This window comes from Ictalurus punctatus, chromosome 10, assembly GCF_001660625.3.
Source record: "Ictalurus punctatus breed USDA103 chromosome 10, Coco_2.0, whole genome shotgun sequence".
Taxonomy (NCBI): Eukaryota; Metazoa; Chordata; class Actinopteri; order Siluriformes; family Ictaluridae; genus Ictalurus; species Ictalurus punctatus.
Window position 1 is genome coordinate 9,974,526 of NC_030425.2, and position 24,710 is coordinate 9,999,235.

Here is a 24,710-nt window from a genome sequence, read left to right on the forward strand (position 1 = left end):
GAAATATGTTTATTTGTACATAGTCACATAACACTCAAAATATTGGGGATACAAAGTAACTTTTCAACTGAGGTGCACAATGAAACAGTAAATAAATGAGAATGAGGCTATGACATTGTTAGCAGTTATAGATGGTTACTATAGAGTGCAGTCTTAGGCCACATATTTTTATATCTACATATAATGAACAGAAATAATGGGGCTTTAACTTAAATTTCATGCAGGTTGGCTGTATGGAACATTATTTGGCCCACCAAGTAGTGTTCTTGAAAATTATTACACATGAAAATATGGGTAAGTGATAAGTAGGAAAACATTAAGGAGAATGATATAGAAATGTAACCACTCAAAAACAGACAAACAGTTTTGACCTTCCTTTCAGTACAAGTTTATACAATTAACGCCATCTTTTTTTTTTGCCACATTATACATAGTGTGAAATATTTTCCTTAGGGTTTAAAAAGGGCAACCTTTCTTTTACAAGAGTTTTCTCAAGCAGAGCCTCTTACAACACAACTATTTTCACATTCAACATCGGTATGAAATTGCCTATGCAAGCGAACCTTCAGTGCTACACCACAATAACATTTGTTCTCGACAAAGAAAGATGGTTCGGCGCGATGATATTCAAGTACATTTGAAAGAGAAATATGACCCCCCCCCCCCATTTTGTAATTCATATAAAAGATGCCAAGAGTCCAGCATCTCAGTTTTCCTGCTTGGTGAAAAAGAAGGAAAATACAAAGCATTTGCACATGATCACAACCATTTTAAAATGGGCTTTTAAATGGGTCCAGCCCCAAAGGATCTGTAACCTGTACAGATAAAACACAAAAGTCGTGTCCACAACCATGCATTAACTGGCTTTTTGGAGGGCTAACATAAGGCTGCTTACAAGAACTAATTAATCTGAACTGTTTCAGGCAGTAGAGGAGTACAATTGGTAATGCTGATTCTAAAGACATGCAGCTGAATCTACTCAGTCCTTTAAGACTGAAGGCATTGCAAATAAGGGGAAAAGAAAATTACAAAGTTTAGTTTACTGCATATAAGAATTACATTGATATTTAAAAATCTTCAAATCTCCTCAAATTCAGCAAATTAATGAATACGAAAACTGGAATACCCCAATGCCACTTCACTTCAGGATACTTCTTATAAATTAGATGCCTTCCTTTTCTTTGCATTAATACATTTTGGTGCAAGATAGTCGAATAGAATTGTACACACACTACATTCATATGTGTGTGTGTGTGTGTGTATATATATTTACATTTACAGAATGCAGGAAGAAATAAAAACATGACTGTGGTCTTTGCATTTAGCAAAAAGGCAGATTGTTTGGCCTCATCTCAAATTTGATGGGTAGAAATTTCTCACAGTAGCACTAAACCTCTGTGACAGTAAAAAAAACAAACAAAAAAAAAAAACAAAGGGGAAAAAAAAAAAAAAGGGTCCTTCAGACTTTACGCTATAGCTCTAACTTCATTAAAATATTGAGCTGTCCAGGACTGGCCCTTTAAATGCTTCAGGTGGTTATGCAGTTGAACAACATTACATATATAGAACTTTGGCTTGAATTAACAGTTTAAAAACAAAAACAAAAAACCAACCAATCAAACAAAAAAAAAATATACAGAAGCTTCTAGTAAGTAGTGAAGTTTTGAATAAATTCTCAAGCACAAGCTAGTCTTCCCATCAGCAGACACACATCCATACAGATAGTACGATTGCACCTCATTTATAATCTTTATATTTTCACAGCTTAAACGTAATGCAAAAACAACAGGCTTTCTCCACAACCACAGAGGTTGGATTACCAGGTAGGTATGAGGAGTCATTGTGGTTCAAACACAAATGCAAAGAAAAATTATCGTGGACGTATACAATACCATTAATTTGGAGGTTAGTTGGTTTGGCTTTAATGGTTGAACCTCAGCATTTGGTCATGCAAAATCAATTCGTTATGGACATAATTCCACAAGGTATATTGTTAATTGGATGCACTTCAGAGCACTTGTTGTTTTAACCAAAAATAAGTGCCACTCCTGATTCTTTTTCCCCTCTCATAAGTTTTATGCACAAAGCTGAAGCTGCTCTGGTGAAATGCATATCTGCAGTTTCTCAAAACAGCTCTGAGATTTTGTACAGGATTTGCCATCGTTACATCTTTTAAAGCATATGAATGGGTTATTTTTATAACCCTTATGAGTAAACTGCAGACAGCACACCTGGCAGATCCTCACCACATCTGTGTACTGGACAAAAGCAATGAGGATATTAGAAGCATCAAAGGGTGTGTTGAAGATATATACAATACAGACATGTAACCACTGTAGAGTGTAATTATAGGGTTAAAGGTAAAACGTATGTCAATGGCTGAACCATTCTCAGAGTTCAAAGCATTTTTAACATTAAACATCCATTTCATCCAGAGTTTATTCCCTTTCTATACAGTGGAATCTATTTAGCACCATTCTTTATTTCTTACAGAACCATATAGCAGTTATCCAACACAATGCAAGTGAGGATAATTGCAGTCAATAAATGAACCTGCCCGGTTATCATTAATGGAAAATAGAGCAAGTGCTCTGAAGGTAAAGTGTTCACTAAACTAGTTTTACTAAGCACCAAATTACCCTCTACTGTTGCATGCAGTACACGTGAGGGAGGACTGTGCATTCAGCCACAAAGTGTCAAGTTCCATTAAGGCTTCATCTCAATCGCTTCTCTTCACCTGTACTGGTCTAAAAAATATGCAGGGGAAATTCTACTTAAGTGTCACACTGAAAAAGAATAAGGAACTTTGATCTGAAGTATGTTTGCTTTTTCCGATGTTGAGTCCCATTATGTTTCTTTGTAGTTGCTTCTCTGTGATCATAATGAAGCAATGAAATTGTGTGATCAGTGAGGGCCACTGTGTAGCCTTTGGACCAGTTGTACAATGTTTCATTTCAGTTAGTGTTCAAAGACTGTCATTTTATGTGTGACAAGGCTAAATATTCCACCTCTAAATTCATACTTAGGGTAAATAATGATAACTGATATAAATAATAAATGATACCTCCTATGCAAACACCAAATTGACTTTAGCTACCACTAATCAATGGTAGCGAAGGAGGTGGAAAGCATAACCAAAAACTTTTGTAGTGATCAAGGGCAATAGCTTCGAAGGGCCAAGTGTTTATGCAAGACTATGGGAAATGTCAACTTGTCTACATTTGCTACAGAAACCATCCATCAGGACACAGACCGACAGACAAAATTTCTACCCTGTTTAGAGTTCCTCAGAGGTTCCATGCATATTTAAAGGCATTTGTACTTGGAGGAAGACATGAGTAATCCGAAGAACGCCCTAAATGTAAAGAACGCTTCCTGTTGACTTCGTTTTTTGTTTTTTCAAAAGAAAAAATTAAATAAAATAAAATAAAATAAAATAAAAAAGAACCATGGTCTCTCCAGGAAAAGAGCAGCAAGAACAAACCACAAAAAAAAAAAAAAATCATCAGTACAAAACTACAGGCAACCATGTACAACCATTCTGGACAAAGATTAGGGTTAGTGCTCTTCTGTATGGATACCAAAAAAGGAGATTGAAACAGAAGACGAATATTTTGGATTGTTTAGTGCTCTGAAGGTCAGTCGGGGGTACATTTTACCCCACTTTGAGGTCTGGCTGCCATGTTTCTACTAGTAAAGATAAACCAGTAGTTTCTGGGCAAGGAGTCCTGTTCTAGCTCGAGCACCTTTCATATGGGCTGAGTCCTACTCCAGCTCAGTTCTGGGCGTGGTGTCGAATGGTGTGGAAGATCCAGTCCATCTTTGTGGTCCATCCGCCATGGTGAGCATCGTTCATCTGCTTCATGAAGTAGTCCAAAGCCTCCTGCTCAGTCTTATCTAGTGCCAGGGTTTTGCGGATGTAGGCAATGTCATCAAATGACTGCAACTCTGGCATCCCGGAGCCCAGCATCATTGAGAACAGATTGATAAAGAGGTTTGCGTGCTGTCGGATAGCCAGGTATGCCTTGTAACACATCTCCTGGAACCTACAGGGGCAGTAGCAAGGACAATCATACTCAATTCAGTTTTTGTACAAGGGCATGCATGGATAAATGTCTGATTATTATGAACAGCCCTTCCAAAATTATTACAAAAAACATATTGCAGGACAAAAAGAAAAACGGAATCCGTGAAAATGGCATGATCACAGCCACCGACCCCTACAGTATACGCTAAATACAAGTTCAGGTGCTGCCACTTATAAATACTCAAATACAGCTAAATGAGTGGTGATGTAGGTGGAACCCAAGAAATATTTGGCAAACACAGTACAATATTTAAAAACAAAAACAAACAAACAAACAAACAAAAAATGTACACCAAAATTTGTTTTAATGCAAAAACAGGAAACATAAAGGGACAAGTGGAAAACTGAAACCATCTGGGAAAACCAATCAGTGTTACTACTCTTATTTTATTTTAAATTGTATTTGCCTATTTTATTCTAAATGCTACTTATCTATTTTATTTCCAATTAAATTTTAACCAAACACTTGGGATGATTATATTTATATCTGAGATGGTTATGGCTGCATCGAGAATAAAATAAAATCTATATTAGCCTTAAATATTCACATCATTAATAAGTGTGCTTGTTTACTGCAGAAGCACCCAAGATATAAATATCACATTGGAAACTGATCTGAACAACAGTTATAGAGATACTGAGATAAGTTTATATAGAACTGTAGAGAAGTTTATGTTCAGTTCATAGTAGAGGTCAACCGATAGTGGATTTTACAGATATTGATAACCAAGTTTGGCGGTACCTGCTGATAACCAATTAATCAAACAATTATTTATCAAATTTATACTGAATGAAAACATAAAACTCAAAGTAAAAAAATAAATAAATTGCTGAACTTTATTAAAAAAAATTTGCAAACTAATTGCAATTACAAAAATAAACTGAACGGAATGTACCATGAAAATGTACTGTAAATTTTACAAATGAAAAATATTAATAAACTTTTTAAATATTAAAGTAAATAAGAGATATACATCCAAACTGAACCAAAAAGTACCACTCCAAATAACAAATAAAAAGAAAGACATCCAAAATGAATAATAATTAAAAAAAACATCAGTGAGTTTTTATATTGCCTCTAGAGGCCACTCTTGGACTGTATGATGACAGCGGACCCTGCAACGCATGCAACCGGGAAAAACTATTGGGGTGGATTTTTGCCAATAACCAATAGTTCCAGCAATCGGTGCAGATTAATAGGCAAAACCGATCAATCGGTCGACCTCTAGTTCATAGCCAATGTTTCTACCCCTCAATCTTCTCAGATATTAGGAATATGGGACCAGGAATATGAGGCCTTTAACACTGGGCTTTTCACAAACAAAAAAATCAAGTTAATCTTAGCATAATTTATGCTGCAGTTACAAACTTATGGGATGCCAGGAATCTAGGAGACAAACAGGAATTTTGGCAGGTAGCTTACACTATTGTCAGGAGGGGGAAAGCCATTCGGAAACTGTTTAACCACACAAAAGGGGCTACTGTTACTCAAACGAGTATGACTGCCAAAAATGGAAGCTGCCAGCCAATTACTTTATCATTAAGATTCCAAAAAAATGTGAACCTCACAAACATACCTCTCAAACTCCCTCGTTTTAGTGCATTCTTGAGTTCCTCCTTTGCTAATCACAATCAAGAAGTCTTGAGTTAAGACAAATGGAACTCGCTCTCTCTTGTAGCCAAACTTCTTCTTTTTATGATCCAGGAAGTGGCCAAAATCTATGTGAAACAGCTAAATAAAAAAAAAAAACACAGAGGCTATTAATACCCATGTATGACAATATGTATAAACATGTATAAACAGGACACTGCCTCTAGAAGCATACCTGTCCATCGTCCTTCACCATGATGTTACTGTTGTGTCGGTCACCAATGCCCAGGATAAAAGTGGCCACACAATAACCAGCACAGGATCGTGTGAACAGGTCAATGGCCATGTCATACCTACAGTAATTGATATACATAGATGTAACTATGCATTAATTAAACAAATGTGCCAGAAAGTTGTTCATTCTCAATGTAAAAGCTCACGTCTCGCCCTTGTTCTTGTCCTTCAGCCACTGGTGCAGGGTGGAGCTGTTGAACTGCAATGCCCCTTTGAGACCTCCTTTACACTGGATTTGCATGATGGTATGAGAACTCCTCACAACTTCAATAAGGCCCACACAGTCTCCGATGGACAGGCAGCCATAGGGAAGCATTCTGTAAATAAATGTCCAAGTAAAAGAACACAAATAATCAGTCACTCAGCAGAGTCATATTTGAATACAGATGAACAAAAGTTTAACTTGGAAATAAAAGTACCTGAGGTCTAACCCCTGGTTCTGCCAGATGTTCTCCATTATTTTAATGATTTGAAGTGTCAGCATATCTTGCCTGAGGTCTAAAAAGAAGTTGGTTTACATTTAAAGCGCACACTCCAGACACATTAACAGAAAGTGTTGGTTAAAAAGGTGACTTACCATCCCCATTCTTAAAGATGATCTCATTGTTCTGGAAGAGAAGCTCTGACATGATATCAGGGTTTTCCCAGTTAAGCCACAGTGGCCTCTTGGCTGATGACATGATTCTGCATTCTTCAAGCCTAGCAGAAAAATAAAATAGGAATCAATAACGGAGAAAAATATTTTGGATGTGTGATATGTCAATATATCCTTGAAAACACTTGAGTTTAACTGGCTCACCGTAGGTTGCCTAACTGGTGGGCTGGATTCAATGGAGAGGTGAAGTTTTGGAGGGCATCCATATAATCCGGCCTCCGCATCTGCTCCACCAGAAACTTCATCTGCACCTAAACATGCATTAAAACAGTCAAATGAAGGGCCATAGACCACTCAAGACAGCTTATGAGAAAAATACAATTGTAACACAAAACAGCATAATTCTGACAGAGAATGTACTCTACCTTCTGAGTCTCATCCTTCTTCTCCTGCTTGAGTATGTCTGTAAGGTTGATGAGTTTCTCCATGGCCTCCACCTGTCTGCCCAAGTGCTTCAGATACATACCGCAGGCACGGCAGTATGACTCCAACAGCAGGCCGAAACGCTGACTCACCGTCTTGTTGTGCATCTCTGACCTGAAACATACACAATGCAGTTAGTTAGTTACATAAAACTTGTGGGCCACTTGAACATACACCTTGCAGAATCTGCAAAATGATAAGTATAAATAAATAAATAAATATATAATTGGGAACATAAAAATCGCATTTAATTTTTTTAATTAAGTACTGCCCTGAGTAAGCTATGTCATATGACAGATGTTTACATATAGTCCAAATGACACAGTAGTTTCTTAATTAAGATTCTTTCCAGCAGTGGCTATATAATGTTGACATCCGTTTTTTTCATACTGAGGACAACTGAGGGACTCGTACACAACAGGGGTGTAAACGCCTGGTACTTGGTGTAAATAGTCATTATTTTGTTTAAAGATCATATTTTTATGATCACTGGGGCAGTGGTGGCTTAGCAGTTAAGGCTCTGGGTTACTGATCGGAAGGTCGGGGGTTCAAGCCCCAGCACTGCTGCAAGCTGCCACTGTTGGGCCCTTGAGCAAGGCCCTTAACCCTCTCTGCTCCAGGGGTGCCATATCATGGCTGACCCTGCATTCGAACCCCAGCTTCCTGACATGCTGGGGTATGCAAAGAAAAAAATTTCACTGTGCATATGTATATGTGACCAATAAAGACTATCATTATTTTTCCCTTTAGTACTGCAGTAAGACAGATCTCAAAATCATATCGTTACTGTTGGAAAGGGGTCAAATATGCAAAAGATGTTGGAAAAGCAAAGAATGTGCAGGACCTGGAGGATTTTTCTGAAGAACAGTGGGCAGTTTAACTGCTCAGGACAAACAAGGGACTCATGAACAACTTTCACAAAACATTTTCTAACCTGGTTCATTTGTGTTAATTCAGTTATTGTTGTGTCTTGTGGATATGTATATGCATGTAAACATCTTATGGCTTATTCAGGGCAGAACTAAATAAAAACCAAAATGTAATTTTTAGGATCCCTCTTTTTTTTGTCTTTTAATTATTAGCATGTCACAGATTCTGCAAGGTGTATGTAAACATATGACCTCAACTGTTTTGGGGTGAAATGCAAAACAACCAGTGTCCAGAAAAAAATATTTAACTTTTGTTTTTTTTTTCCTCCACATTTCTGATATTACTACAGCAAGAAATTAAAATAGTCTGCCCTTAAACCTTAGTCAGTCACAATTACTGTAGATCTTAGAAATTCACAGAAGACACAGTTGTTGCAGGATCTGAACAAATGCGGAATTCACAAACAGCCAACGTTCAAGACTGTAAGAAGAACTCTCTCTTAAATTTGTATGTTCCATCTCATCAGCTCATTATCAAGCTTTTCAATGATCAGAAGCTGGTTCAGATGTGTTACGACCTGCAAGGCAGGGACTTCCTGAATTGAGTTTGGCAGAAAGAATTGGAACAGAGTTGGTATAGGTAATGTGATTACAGATGCAAAGTTCTTCAGACTTCATTTATAAGACATGGCAAACAAATATTTACACAAAATGTAAACATGACATTTCCTCAAGGATCTAAACATCCTTTTGAAAACAAAATCTTTAGTTACAGTGGCCTAAACATACCACTGTGCTTAGAAGTCATCCAACAAAACTTGTCTATGCATAATCAACATCCTGTTCAGGAGGAAGGAGCCTCACTCACTTCAAATGCCAAAAAAAGAAATGTCCAATCCTCTGGTTGGTCAGGGCCCTCTTCAGAAGAAATCGCACCAAGGGGTTATCAAGATACTGCTCATACTTCAAAACCTGTAGGAGACGCACACATCATATACATAAAAAGCCCTTGTGTTGTTTATTGTGCAGCAACAGGAATGGTCAGCATAAATAATGGACTAAATGTTATGACAGCCAAAGACAAAATTATTTAAAATTAATCTAACCTGGACCAACTGAATAAGGTACTGGGAGAGTTTATCATCGGTCAAATATTTCTCAAGGCACCGTACTGCAAATTCTCTTATCATCGGATCTGGATAGTTGCAGTCAAGCAACTCCATGGCTTGTTCTGGTTTTATTGCGGGCCAGTCTTTAAGAAGGCAATACATCTGAGGAAGGGAAAGGATGGGATTTTAAAAGGTTAAAAGTAAGGAAGTCAGTGAGGTTCTTTGTAACAGACACCATACAGCACCTATACATGATATTCCATATCATTACACATGTAAGAGCCTAATTCATGATCAGGATTAAATCCAGACAGGACTAAGCTAACTATAAATGCAGATTTAAATACACCCAAGAGAAATTGAAAACAGATTGACATTGCTCAAAACATTTGAGCACACAATTTAGTAAGTTGTTATGCGAGAGCGTAAAGGCAAACAAAACCCCTAATATATCATACATACAACTAAGAACAAGGAACACATGAATGGGATGCTCAAGCACTATGAGCTGATTTGCATATTATGTATGATACAGCACTTAGATTTTGATAAATCAGAAATACGTGTATAAAATAATAAATCCATGTGACTAAAAACATTCTAGATATAAGACGCATGAAAGAACCAAGTTTAAACCAATATTATACATATCTTAGATAAAGCATACACTTTCATGATGGTCCCTTATTGGATTTTGTACAAATGTCTAAATTAAATTCAAAAGAACTACAGAGTAAAAAAAAAGAAAGAAAGAAAAGAAGCCTTTTTCCTGTTTAAATTATGCATTCCAGTGACATAAAAACTATACATGTTGCCTACAAGTGGCTGAAATACAGGCTTTGCATTAATTGTAAGTAATGGACATGCATATTACTGGACTAGCACAATATTTATAAAAATGTAAATCTTTTTTTTTTTTTTAACACTATAGTTTCCTTAACCTATTCAGGATAATGTTAATATAGTTTATCAACCTGTGCAACTTCATCTCTGGAGTTCCACTTTACAGCAAGGAGAATCTTGGGAAGAATCTCTGGTATATTTTTACAATACTGCCTAAAAAACACAAATGAAAGAGTTTGATGTTTTAGAGACCAGCACTAAAAGATAACATGGTAACAGTACTGTAGAAGATGAGCTGTGGATGATGTGGGAGTACCTGTGTCTCCACAGGAAGTCCTTTTCCTGCTCAGTGATCTCAGAAAGTGGATCTCTGTTTGCTACTTGTCGCAACTGCTCAATATCACCTTCCATTATGTGATGGTCTCGAGCCTGTCTGCTGCTCTGTGGACGAAAAAAGTGGTGCAATAATGTCAATATTTGCACATATTAAAACATGCCCGAGTTGAAAAAACAATTATGAAAGCATCCCATTATTGGTTAAGTACAATACCACACTAAAAGCTATTTAATTACAGTGGGAAATTATTATTGGACCAAGAAATGTTCTTTCACATTCTTAAGAAATGTAATCAAATTAATATTCTTTTGTACAGTGCATTTCTCTCTTGACAAGAAAGGCTTGGTCCCTCCAACTCACCTTTTAGGGTTTCACAACAAATAAATACACATTAGTGGATAGAATGATAGAAATGTTGTTCCAGCACCAAAAAGTTGTATCCAAGAGGCAAAAGAAATTGAATTAATATTCTTAAGGTGAAAATCAGGAAATATGCTGCTATAATTAAGAACATAGGATGCTTATGTAGAAGCTCACCTGTCCAGATTGAAAGTAATTGTATCCCATCTCTCTGGACATGATCTTATTAGCATGATCTTCTATTGTGGTCATATCCGGGAATTTCACAGGACAGCTGAAGTAGTCAAATTCTAATTCCAGACATGGGGTTTCCTAATCAACACAGTATGGAAATTGTGTTTTAAAAAGCTGTAGTCGTTACATACTAAATGTCAAAGTGCAAAAAAAAAAAATATGCAAGCAATGACCATGTCTCATTACGTACAGTGCCCTCCACTAATATTGGCACCCTTGGTAAATATGAGCAAAGAATTGAATATCTGAAGAATTGTCTTTATCGTTTAACCTTTTGATACATTGTTAAAATTGTTTTTACATAAATACTCTGCTCTCATGGATATCAAACAATTGCAAACAAAACAGGTTTATAAAAAAAATTATATCGGTGTGCAATAATTATTGGCACCCCTATGAATTCATATGAGAAAATATATTTGAAGTATATTCCCACTGATATTTAAAACAATTTATAGTATACTTGGGTGACTAGGAACAGGAAATTGTTCAACCATGACTTCCTGTTCCACAGGGGTATAAATATAAGATAACACATAGGCCAACATTCCTTAGTCATTCATAACAATGGGCAAGACCAAGGAATACAGCTGTGATGTGCAGCAAAATGCTGTTGAGCTTCACAAAATGGCAAATGGATATAAGAAAATAGCACAAGCATTGAGAATGCCCATTTCCACCATCAGGCAATAATTAAGAAGCTCCAGTCAACTGGAAATGTAATAAATCAACCTGGACTTGGACGCGTGTCTATATTGTCTCAGTGCAATGCGAAGAGGATACTTCAAGTGACCCTAACCCCAAGTTAGATGTGTCTTGGGGTCAGAAAGTCTCCAAAACTACAACCACCACAAGTTGTTTGGAAGGTTTTAAGGGAAAAAAATCCTCTACTCTCATCCAAAAACAAACTCAAGCATCTTCAGTTTGTCAGACACTACTGGAACTTCAAATTGGGTCGGATGAAACCAATATAGAGCTTTTTGACAAACACCAGAGGTGGTTTTGGAGCACACAGAGAGGTAGCCATATGGAAAAGTACCCCATGCCCACGGTTAAATACAGTAGTGGCTCTTTAATGTTTTGGGGCTGTTTTTCTGCCAGAAGACCTGGACATTTTGTTAGGATATATGGCATCATGGACTATCAAATATAAATAGGTCTGGGCTTAAAATGGGCCGTCGTTGGATCTTCCAGCAGGACAATGATCGAAAACATACATCAAAATCAACACAAAAATGGTTTACTGACCACTAAATCAAGTTTCTGCCATGGCCATCCCAGTCCCCTGACTTGAAACCCATAGAAAACCTATGGATGTCCACCAGAATGGACCTCGAATTTTGAAGGATCTGTAGAGATTCTGTATGGAGGAATGGTCCCAGATCCCTCGTCATGTATCCTTCAAACTCATTCAGCATTATAAGAGAAGACTCTGCTGTTATCTTGGCAAAGGGAGGTAGCACAAAGTATTGACAAAGGATGCCAATAATTGTTGCACACCTATATTTAATAAAAGGTATTTTCTTTTGGATAAACCAATGTTGTGTTTGTAATTGTTTGATGTCCATGAGAGCAGAGTATTTCTGTGAGTTTTTCTAAGGTTCAACAATTAAGTCAATTAATTAAGATAATTAAGTCTTCTTTGCTCATATTTACCAAGTGTGCAAATATTAGTGGAGGGCACTGTACTACCAGACTGCTTAGGGTTCCAATCCCTGTCTCAAATATGGCTGCTTTGAACGGTCACCTTGTTGGGGTTGGAGCCTGTGACACCGATGGGGTTTAGCAGATCCTCTAGGCCGTGTGGCACCGGCCACAGGTTCAGTGCCATTTTCCCAGAGACCAGTGTGTGTGTGTAGTCAAAGAGGTTTACATTTCCCCAAGCCAGCGGACAGTGTTCCTGAGACAAAATGAAAACACCACCTGCTGTTAGCTCACCACTTGTGTGCAATGACAAGATAAAGCATTCTGAAAATGCAATATAATAAAATTAGAAGTTTAAGGCAAGTCAGGTAGTTTTATTGCAAAGCTCAAATTTCTGGATGTTCTCATGACCTTACAGTCTGAGGCTCAAATTCAGATGTGCTAGTCAAACTATTTACTAAACAGCATAATTAATATTAACAGCTCGCTGCCTTGTCTGGCTTTAAATGAAAAGGGTATTGACATGTTGAACTGTGCTGGCACCTCTTTTGCTCCCTTCCTCCCCTTCACAGAGCAGATGGACAGGCAAAGACGAGCAGCTCGGGGAATGTCATGAATGTACATGTCATACATAAGCCACTCATTCCACCTAAGAGAACAGTAAAGATATTAAATCAAACATGCATAACATACTACCAGATAATGTTTGTGTTGTTTTATTTTGATAGTGTGCAAAAACATTTCATTTGTACAATACCTTGGGTTTGAACAGGGCACACGTTGCGTGTTGACATTGTCACATAACTGCTCTCCACCATGGTAGATCCCTGTCCGGACATAAATCTATAACGGAGTACAAACAATTTTAGGATAGCTTTACCATGCAAAGTTCAAGGGCGCTATATACACAAGGACACATGATGCATAAAGTGGATGCTGTTTAATATAAAACTTTAGATGCACCCAATGTTTGGCTAACTTGAATATGTATGGGCCATGATAAAAAAAAATAAATAAAAAAAGCAAAATGATTTGACTAGGCTACACAATGGCACAGTGGGTAGTGTTGTTGTGTCAGAGTTCCAGAGTCTCTAGTTCATTAGTATCTTGCATATTTCTACTAGAGTCTCCGGTTCAACTCCAAAAAAACATCACCACCACATGCTGGTAGGTAGACTCGCTAAGCTAAATTGCTCCTAGGTGTGAATGAGTATGTGCATGGTGTCCTGTAATTGACTGGAGTCTCATCCAGGGTCTATTCCCACCTCAGGGTAGGTTTCCAGATTTACCGTACCAAGTGGTTACAGAAAATGAAGGAATGAATATTTGGACGGCACATTTTATTGTTTACGCTGTTTTTCTATGGTTATTGATAACTCGTTCGGCAACAGCATGATCAGAGAATTTCTCCACCATGTGACGCATAGATTGACTGCAATCCAATTTAAAGAATTCATTAATGATTTTATCTGCTATTATAAAAAAAAACAAAAAAACAAATTAAACAAAAACCATATAAATAACTAGGCCATCTTATCCCAGCGATTTTTGATGTTGGTTTCTGTTTAGTGAGCATGCCTTTTTTCATTCAATTACAGTGCCCAATACACTGACATACCTGAAATACCTAAATTAAACTTAAACATATAATAGTCATGTTATATTCTACTTATCTTAAAACCTAGTTAAATTTTAACCATTATCTGAAATAGTCCTTTTTAGGTACACACCTTATCAATGTCCCGGATGTTTACATTGACGTATGTTGCACAGAGCACACGTATCCTCAGGTTGCTGTTGATGGTCCACAGGGATTTGCTGGAGGCTTCCCCATTCATGTATGGTGTGGCTGTGGAGATGCGGCGCGAATACGAGGGCATGGTGAACGTGTCCATGGGCAACTGAGAGTATAAGCTATCCTTTGACATCAGCATTAAGTTTGGCATTCGGCCCAGCATAATGCAACTCCTCACATACTGAGAGAAACAGAGGGAAAGAAAAATTCATTTATATACACAAACCTATAAAATCAGAAATCTTGTCAGCAGCAAAGCTGTCCAAAACGCATCGTTCCATTTCTACTTGTTTAAACACTACTTTCGGCAGTGTTGTTTGGCAAGAAATATTACTTTTTAAACACAGACTGCACCAACACTTCATTTGTATTCTTTACCCCTCCTACATATGTCCGTACACTCATCACGAACATGAATGTCATGTCAATATTGGGCCTTCAGTAATTTCTTAGAACTGTTCTTTTTCTGGGGCAGAATGATTTGTACAACATACATATTTAATAAAAAAACAAAAACAAGAATTTGGTTCACAAGCTTTAATTTGTTTGGTGTTTTCTGTAATCAACAGAGGGCCAAAATTGTTCATACATTTCAAAAATATACATAGAGCACACCTAATATTTAGTTGACTGTCCCTTAGCAAGTTTCACCTCGAGCAAACGCTTTTGGTTGCCATCCACCAGCTTCTGGCAGAATTCTGCTTGAATATTTGACCACTCTTCTTGGCAGAATTGGTAAAGTTCAATAACGTTTGTTGGTTTCCTGGCCCTGACTCAACTTTTAAGCACAGTCCACAAATTTTCAAGAGGGTTGAGATGAGGACTTTGGGAAGGCCATTCCAAAAGCTTAATGCTAGCTTGCTTTATCCACAACCAGCTTTGATGTGTGTTTGGGGTCATTGTCCTGTTGGAACACCCAATTGTGTCCAAGTTTCCACCATCTGGAACCGTTTTGGAGCTTTCAGCACCACTGAATTAATAATCTGAGTCTTTATATGTATATTTTTGACCCTGTCTGTATAATTTTGGTCCTGTGTTGATCCCCCAAATGAAAATCCCCCAAATGAATTAAAATTTGTGAACCAAATTCTTGTTTTGTTTTATTATTATTAAAGATGTATGTTGTGCTATGATTCTGCACCAGAAAAAGAAAAGTTCAAAGAAATTACTGAAAGCCCAATATTACCATGACATTCATGTCCATGATGAGTGTATTTAAACTTTCCGACTGCAACTGTATGTAAAAATTACAAAGAGACTGCATGAGTAAGAAGTCACTCTAAATTGTGAGGCTGGGGTAAAGGGGAAGCTGATGTATTGTTGTGGCTAATTCTAATACTTTAGCAGAACTGACATCACATCTTCCAGATGCCAGAGGAAAAAGGAAGGAAAAGAAATTCAAATATAGCTGCAAGCATATTTCTGGGGCCAAGCAATACAGAGGCAAAGTGAGGAGATAAGCAAGTATGGTTTCAGTTTGGTCATGATTTTATTCATTCAGAAGTTATAAGCAAAAATGTGCATTTTTTTCATATCTCGTGAACACTAGGTGGCGCTGTTCCACAACTGAGCAGGTACCCTCAGGTTATGATGCTCATGACATACACTAAGTTTGGTCTGAATATCCTAAAGTATTACGGATACAGCATCACATCACCACATTTGTGCATCATTCGAGAATGCTTTGACCAATCAAATTTGAGTTCCATAACTTTTTGCCGGCATGGGCGGTTTCAATTTTGGTGAAAATTGGATGAACGGTTTAGGAGGAGTTCGAAAAGTCAATTTTTTTGTAAATTCAAAATGGCAGACAGCAAGTTCGGCCCACCATGGCCTAACTGGTATGATTGTTCTTGGCCTGAGCCACGAAATCTAGGAAGACCAGTGTCATGACAATGGCCAAAAGTAATCAAAAGCAATGAGCATTTTTTGAACTTGCATAATTTACCATAAGGTGGCGCTGTTCCAGAACAATGCAGCTGTGCTCAAGTCATGATGCCAATGACATCAAACTGGTTTGAATACGCTAATGTACTACAGATATATAGCCTCACATCTGTTTCGGTGTGATCGCAATCGAATTTGTCTGCAAGTTATTTGAGAACTGTTTGGCTGATCAAAAACCTTTTGATAACTTTTTCCCAGCATGGTCTGAAGATGATAATTTTCATGGTCCTGATGACACCTACAATTTTTGTAACAATGTGCCAAGTTGTTCATACAATACAGCGTTTAAGATTAAATTCAAAACGGCTGACCACCAAAATGGCCGACATACGAAAATGTAATATCAAACCTGTGCTCCACTGAATAGGTACAGACTAGTTTCATGATTTTAAGACAACCCATTCATATGTTATAAGCAAAAACGTGCTTTTTTCATATCTCATGACCACTAGATGGCACTGTTCTAAAACTGTACAGGTACCCTCAAGTCATGGTGGCTATGACATGCACCAAGTTAAAACCAAGAGGAAGTTAAAACCATAGGGTCCATCCGAATTGGCATGAGCCAAGGAATCGGGAGGAAAAGATTTTTTTCTAGCACTTATGGGTCAAAAGTTATTAGCATAAACACGAATGCCCATTTGGACAGTTGGTGGCGTTAGAGGGTTTGAGGTAGAGACTCCAAATTTGCTGTAATAACAGTTCAGACTGTCTTCTATCTATGTGCCAAATTTCATAACTTTCCTGCACATGATTCTATAGGCTGCCATAGACTCAAGAGCAGAAGAAGAATAAGAAGAGGAATTGGAACTAGGGCTGCAACAACTAAATCAACAATAATCAATAATTAAAATAATCGACAAGGAATTTCATTATGGAGGAGTTGGGTCTGTGACGTCACAGTGGATAACCCCCATAAGTGACATCACTTCACAATGGTGAAAAATGCATTTCTATGAATAAAACACATCTGAGAAACAGCAGAGGTCACAGAGTGAGCTGATGCAGGAAAAGTGCACGATCCAGGTTTGTCCAGGAGTGTTTTATATCAAGCACTTCAAATAAACTCATAAGCGTATTAACGTGGCTTGTCATGAGAGATGCTGAGACAGATGCATGTGCTGATAATGTGTTCCAGACGCAATAGAAAGGGAATGCAATAACTGACTAAAATATTCATTTTGATCAAATATGTTATTTGATGCTATATTTAGTGATATTTAGAAACAAATGTGTTTTTTTTTTATGAGAGCAGTAACTGTAATGGGGTTATAACATGTAATTGTATATAATTGTAAGAAGTGTCATAGATTTACAGAATAAAGAAACGTTACTGTGTTCAAATGAGTGAATATGTGTGTTACTGCCGAACATACAGCCTCTTACCAGTTAACACTTAGTTTGTGCTTTTGTTTTTCTTTTTTAAATATAGTGATTTCAATTCTGCTTTAAAAGCTTGTGGACAATAAGTAGTGTTTTTTTTTTCAAAATATAATATTAATATTTTAAAAAATTCTTTGCACAATGAATAGCATAACCCACATAAATAAATACATTAAATACCGTTTTCACGGCCTTCAATTTTCACAATGTTTAAAGGACAACATTGGGCAGAATGTGAAACAACATTTTTTCCTCTCTCGAAATAAAGAAAATAAAAACTGGCCTTTTAATCCAACTAATCGATTAATTGACGAAATAATCGACAGATTAATCGATTGTCAAAATAATCATTAGTTGCAGCTCTAATAGGAATACTAAAGGATATAATAGGTGCCAGCGCACCTTGGTGCTTGGCCCCTAAAAATCTCTTAACATAGAAAAACAACATTGTTCTTTCTTAATGAAGGTATTAAAGAAGTAAAGAAGTATGCTGTAAAGAAATGTAAAAGAAGCTACTGATCACGGTAGGAAGCTAATTATGAAAATAAGTTGACGGGTTTTAAGCAGTAGAGAGAAATGTGTTAGAGGGAATTGAAAACATCTTAAATGAGGCGATTCACAATTTTGTACCTTATATTGACTGATAGGGTACTTTTCCAGCAGGTACTCGTCACAGCCACACACTTTGAGGATGTACTTGCCCTGGTATTCCTGCACACACATCTTCAGCTGCTCGGGAGACAACAGCATGCTGCGCGTCTTTTTCCTGATGGCTTCTGCGATCACCTGCTCAGGGACACAGTCGTGGTTGATCTTCAACGTGTACTTCTGCTTGTCATTGTTGGGCGACACAATAACCCAAATGACCACGATAATCTGACCTGGATTCAAAAGTTAAAGAAAAAATAATCATAAATACGATGGAACTTTAACTTCATCAATGAATGTTAAGGGAATACTCCCACAAAATACCCTATTTCATCTGTACCCAGTACATGATTGGCGACCTTATGTCTCACACGGGACAAAGAGGATTAAGTGTGTGTGTGTGCTGTACAAGATTACCATGGATAATAATTTCAACGTCTCCTTGTACTGAAAAAGCAACCCATCACTCAAAACTCACTTACAATGGGAATCTAGGGCCAATTGGTGAAATATTTTCAATACATTGAAAATGCACGACTATACTCAACAAACCCACACAGATCACAACTAAGGAAATGTTTTCCCCCCATTTCTGAACCAGATTTAGGTGACTTTCCACTTCTGTTTGCCACTTTTCGGACACACTAAGTAGCCACTGAGGATACTACTACGTGAAATTGAATGCACGTGTCAATGCTTAATTAGTCAAAGCAGAAAGTATTCCTCACCTCATGGGATTAACATCACTAACACGTCTCCACCCACAATCTCCATATCATGTAAGGGTTTTGTCACTATAAACTGTCATTTTTCATGACTGGCAAGCAAATATTTATTATTTTATTTGCAGGAAAAATGCTTAGAATACTGAAGTATATGGAATAGTGTACTCCCATGTTAAACAGAATGGTTTTACATAGAAAACAAAACACACTATTATTATCTTAGATATTAAAGAAATATTCAAATGTAAATTTACTTTCACTGTCCCTGTTCCTAGCAAAGAAATGCACTGTGCTAAATACTGTTGCTTCATTCCATGCATGTGCTCAAAATACTAATCATGCATACTGTAAAGACAGAGAATTTCAAATTGAAATGAACAATCTGTTTACTCAATTTGAGTTTGAAAAAGAAAAGAAAAAACAACACAAATAACATGACATCACACCCAATGTTATGGGTAACACTCATCCCTCCTACCTTTGTCTAATTTGCCAAAAATGTGCTTTGGAAGCTCTGGTGAAGACTCCACGTTGGGAGGGTAAACATATAACGCACGACTATGCGGCCCATTGGCATCTCTGAGTTCTACTGAGTCTTTGCAGACATTTAGTATATTTCGCCTGAAGTCCTGCACTTCAGGATCCTTCACTAGATCAAACTCGCACACCGGCATGCCAATTGCAAAACCTGAAAAACAGAACAAGCGGAGAGTTCTTGTAAAAAAAAAAAAAAATGCTGTTGAATGTTTGTTTTTTTCTATGGGTTGGTTAGTAACCAAAAATAGTTAAGGTTAATTTGAAATGGGTGGGTACAGGCACCAAAACAAACATTTGTTATGTCTGAACAGTGTGCAACATACAAGAAGACTATATGAACATCTTAGTCATTGCTTCCCCTTTTACCATATTACTTTCATTAAACAAGTACATACTTTATACCTTTTATTACAGGTGAGAATTTTATATTTGCATTTGAAATGTTGTACGCATTTTATGGGTGTGCTACTGGAGAACAATAATTTCATTGTATTCAAAACACATTCTGTAAACCTATGAATGTCAATTTAATCTCAACCTCAGATGCTCCGCTCACCGGCCAGGCCAGCGCTTTCATTCTTAAGTTGAAACTCCTGTATAACAAATATAATTATTACCTAGAAGGGAGAAAGAAAAAAAGCTCCTACCAATTTCCCGGTTGAGAATTTTCTCCTCTCTGTTGCCCACAGGTTCGATGACTTTTAAGAAAGGCTGGAAAAGCCTAAGGTCACAGAGTCTCCTGGTCTCGTCGTAAAACTCTTCCCGCTCGGCTTCCTGTGTTACACTGACGAAGATGTATGAGGCTTCCTCTTGCAACAGGTGATGGAGCGGGAACTTTCGTGCTTCCTTAAACAGTTCATGCTTGATGGTGATAAGTGTGGCCTCACGGAGGCACTCCAGGGTCAGGATCATGCCATTGGGCAGCAGACAGTCCACCAAAATCCTGGGGGGCATCAAATGGATGCCCCATAATTCTCCAGATGATGGCCTGGGAGGCATGTTCCCTAGTTCTCACAATCGTCCAATCTCAAATAATACACTTTAAATTATTCAACTTCTTTATCCCCTGAGGAAAGAAGACAGTTGCACATTTATACATGTCTTCAGTGATCTGGTGCTTGTTTTATATACTTCATGTATGTTTTATCGCATTTACTACATTAAGTTTCCACACAGATTTTGGGCTTGCTGCATTCGCTCATTCAGAAGTAATTTGATCAGTGCAGGTAAACATTATATAACATAAGGATCTTCAACAGTTTTCCAACAAGGAGTTCCATTTTGGAGCAATATAAATGATCAGGGTCATAAGGGGGGGGTTACATAATAAAATACAAATTAAGCAAGAGGAAACGGTGTCCTAGATACCAGCAGCAGTGTATTCATCACTACCACCGCAAAACCTGATAAACAACAGCAAAAGACAGTCAAACAAGTTCATCATTCAATGTTCAAATCCACTATGTCTTCTTGAGAAAGAAAAAAAAACTATTACACAATAATGACTATTTTTTCCAAAAGAGAAGGAATGGTTTTGATGTCACTGAAACTGATGGATATATAATTTCAATAAAATATATAATTTCTGTACGTCAGATCATGGTCTGAAATTTAAACTATAAAAACCTAGAAGCCCAAGAACACCTGTTCAAGCCAGACCCGTCCAGACCAAACACAGGAAGTTCTGAATGTAAACCACAACCGTAGACTAAAGTAGTTCTCACACTGGGCACGTTTGCTGTGGTCCGAATCCGAGTGTGATTATTCCCTGCTCCCCCCGCAGGATTCTATCGAGCCCTGGTGCATTTTCATTCATCTTATGTCATCACAAATGCACATAGAACACACAATACAACTCACTATATTTTTCGTTTTTTTAAATTATTTTGGTGCTATTATGTGCAGCAGTAGACCTCTTCTGTGCCCCACAACATTCCCCTACCACTCATGGTGCACGTGTTGTGGAAACTAATGATGCAGTCATCGGCTAAAACATGCGGAGGTTACTTTACTTCCAGAACAAGTGCGGACCCGAGTACGAGTTGTGTTCACATTCACTGGAATCGCAGCACAGACCCAGTGCAACTGAACTCAGACCACCTCCTACAAGTAGCCTCGGGATCTGTATCGCCGCATCCTTCCTGGTCCGCATGACAGCAATGTTTCATGCAAACCGTGCTCTGTTTCAGACTAAACTGCCAGTGTGAAAGCCCCCGAAGGATATACTGTATGAACCCAAACATCACTAATCAGAAACCAAAACTGACATTTCTAATGTCCTGAACTGGATCAGTCCTCAGAATACCAGTAAACAAAATGGAAGAAAAAAAAATTAACCAAAACATAATATGCTGACCCACAAACGCTCAAATTTAGCCTACATCTAACAAGGATGTTACATTTTTTTTTTATCATATTAGTCCATTTCCATTTTATATTAAAGGCCAAGTCATCCTTTGTAGCATGCTCAAGCCTAAAACTCTGACCTTGACCTAACCACAACCCAAGATTGACTGACAAACATTCTAGATGTTAGCCTTCAACTTCACATGAACCATCAGATACGATCAGGTGCAGACAGTTATTTCAAGCTTTAATGAGAACCTGTGATTACGCAACTCACTACTTATTAAAGAAAACAGGGTGGAACAACAGTAGATTGAGAAACAGCAAAATCCCACTCTGTTTATGACTGAGTCATCAACTTCCTAGTCACAGTCTTAGTGGATACCTCACTGAATGCTCTCTCAATAACAAAACAGTCATCCAACAGCTTACAGGAAGAAGGTACTATCTGACTCACTCTGCAATTAAAAGAATGCAACACTCAGTGATAGGGAAGATATTGCTCCTCAGCTTGGAGCCAAGAATATTTGGCACTTCGCAGAGAAAAGCTTTTTCACTTCTGTAATGACATCAGCCAATTAGTCCATCAGAAACAAGTGTATATCCTACTGTGATAAACTACTGTAGGAGCAGAAGTCACACTATGCCGAGAAAAGTATATTACACCACTCAGAATTATTCTATTCCGAGTTTGAGGAAACCAAAGTGTGTGTAACTTTTGCAGCTCATTTGAGCAACAGGATATGTGAAAACTGGGAGGATGTCCTGGGTGCAATAATATTAGGGATGGGCGATATCTTATTGTCTGCGATACACCGGTAAAAATTCTTCCCAAAATAAGAATTCGTCTTCCCACGATCATAACGATAAAGCCTAGTCGATGACGTATGTGTGTGCGCGACGGTCTACGACCCATTCGCAGCTTACTTGCAGAGCGGAAACAAGTATGGCGGAAGGCGGCCGTGAACCTGAGGAGGAGTTTATCGCTAATCAAGGAGCTATCTCCACAATCTGGAACTGGTTTGGTTACAGAAAAATCAGTTTTACATTTTGATCAATGTTTGTGTTTCTGAGGCTCTCAAGACTGCACACAGCTGTCACTTGTAGCTAAAAACAGTGCTGAACGGTACTATATTAATATCGTCACTGATATCGTTATCACAGTAAATACCGAGGTATAGTTTTAAGTCCATATCGCCCGTCCCTAACTAATATCTACTGCAAGACGATCAAACATGTTTGAACCAGCGTGTGTATGTTCTCTGTAATATAGACAAAAGTGCATTAGAGTGACAGGAAATGATCCTTACCATAGAGCAGTTTTAGGGAAACCTAAAAACAGCGATCCTCATGTTGGGAACATCCGCGAACCTCTCCCAATAATTCACTCCTGTAGTTCAAGTGTAGTACTCTGTAACAGAGGGAAGAAACACCATCGTACAGTAATAAAACAAGCTGCCTTTAAATAAGTAAACATCAGACAGAAGGTTTTCTCACGTTGTGTGCTAATTTAGGACTACTACTATCACTAAAACAAAGACAGTACCACCATAAACAGCTAGATGAGCAGGAAAACAAACATGTACTACTACGTTGGACACCAACACCCACAACAAAACAAAACACAACACACTCGCTGTTCATGACACTTTCGAAATTTATGAAAACTGTCCGCTGATGGGATTAGTTCCCTGACCGTTCAAATCTTAAACCTGTACCAGCTATCAGGAATGACTTTTACACCCTTTTATAAATGTATTTTGCTAGCACCACTGCCTTCAGGATTTATCTTGCCAGCTAGCTAAACGAAATTAGCTAAGCGAACCGGCTGACCAAATAAAGTCCGGCGTCAAGAAAAAGAAGGAAAGACACTAAAGCCATTACCAATCGTTGTATTTGTCGGTGAACGACTTGCTTTTCGTCCTCTCTATACGTCATGTTCATTGGGGCGAAAATAAACAAAGCGTGTTTGTTCGCCTACCGCCCGTAATTAGGTAAGTTAGCTAGCTCAATAACTAACCAGACGCCGAAGCGCGAGCCTCGGCGAAGAAAGCTAGCACGCTAATTAGAATGGGAGTGTCCTTCTGAAATATTAAGCACGCTTGAAATGAACTAAACTTCGACTGTGATACGCGTTTATTCTGATTAGACAGTGAACCCAACAGTCATTTAAAAGTTGTATTATTTTTTTCAACGTCAGTATGACTGTCCCATCTTATTTGCTGTTGGGAGATGCGGTAGTAAGCATAACGCAGCCCGTTGGCTAAACCATAAGCACATATTAGCCACCAAGCTATCCAGCTAGCTAGCCAGAGGTTCCAGATTGTGATTACTTCGTGAACAATTTCGGAACTGGTAAATGTTTAGTGGTCTAAATATTTCCTCGTCCCTTAAGCCCTAGCAGTAGACTGTGGCTTTAAAAACAAACAAACAAACAAACAAAAAAACAACAACAAATAAATAAAATAATAAACCACACCCGTGGTCGTGGTTATGAACGAGCTAAGGCACCGTTATTCTGAGTAATCCGCTCTCGGCGTTCCCACCTCTGGTCTTAGGCGCTACTCCAACACGCAGGCGTTGCTCGGGCCTACCCGTCCCGGCCCGATAGGCGCAAGCTCTCCATAGCAACGACAGACAGCTAATCTCGTTTGTCTTCTTACAGTAGAAACCGCGCATTACTATACACGGACCAAGTAAATAGTCTCCGCTACATGGTCGTTTAATCCAACATTGAAGAAACTACTGTCATGGATAGCGCGTAGACGTTACTTCCTATGAATAAGAACGAGAACCGATGAAGCGCGGTGTAGCAGGTCGCTTGATAGAGACGCTAGCCGCGGCAGTGTGAGCGAGGAGATGTGCGAGTTGTGATAGGTTCAG

At 38.1% G+C, this 24,710-nt stretch overlaps 1 protein-coding gene across 4 annotated transcripts; it reads right to left on the bottom strand.

Moving 5' to 3' along the window:
- On the bottom strand, positions 1-24,684 carry pik3ca (phosphatidylinositol-4,5-bisphosphate 3-kinase, catalytic subunit alpha). 4 transcript variants are annotated; one of them, XM_017478494.3, is made up of 22 exons: positions 24,374-24,684; positions 23,138-23,238; positions 20,129-20,547; positions 19,423-19,632; positions 18,202-18,452; positions 14,177-14,422; positions 13,204-13,289; positions 12,990-13,095; positions 12,550-12,702; positions 10,746-10,880; positions 10,188-10,312; positions 10,003-10,084; positions 9,026-9,190; positions 8,788-8,891; positions 6,993-7,164; positions 6,772-6,878; positions 6,550-6,671; positions 6,392-6,470; positions 6,119-6,289; positions 5,914-6,031; positions 5,665-5,819; positions 1-4,046 (listed from the first exon to the last, which is right to left on the bottom strand). In XM_017478494.3, exons 3-22 carry the CDS (start codon positions 20,478-20,480, stop codon positions 3,776-3,778), a joined length of 3,210 nt encoding a protein of 1,069 aa, XP_017333983.1. In that variant the 5' UTR covers positions 20,481-20,547; positions 23,138-23,238; positions 24,374-24,684; the 3' UTR covers positions 1-3,775. The 4 variants fall into 4 exon arrangements, with proteins under 4 accessions (XP_017333983.1, XP_017333985.1, XP_017333984.1 ...); XM_017478496.3 differs by having other exon boundaries at positions 24,339-24,684; XM_017478495.3 differs by having other exon boundaries at positions 24,307-24,684.
- Positions 24,685-24,710: the final 26 nt, after the last annotated feature.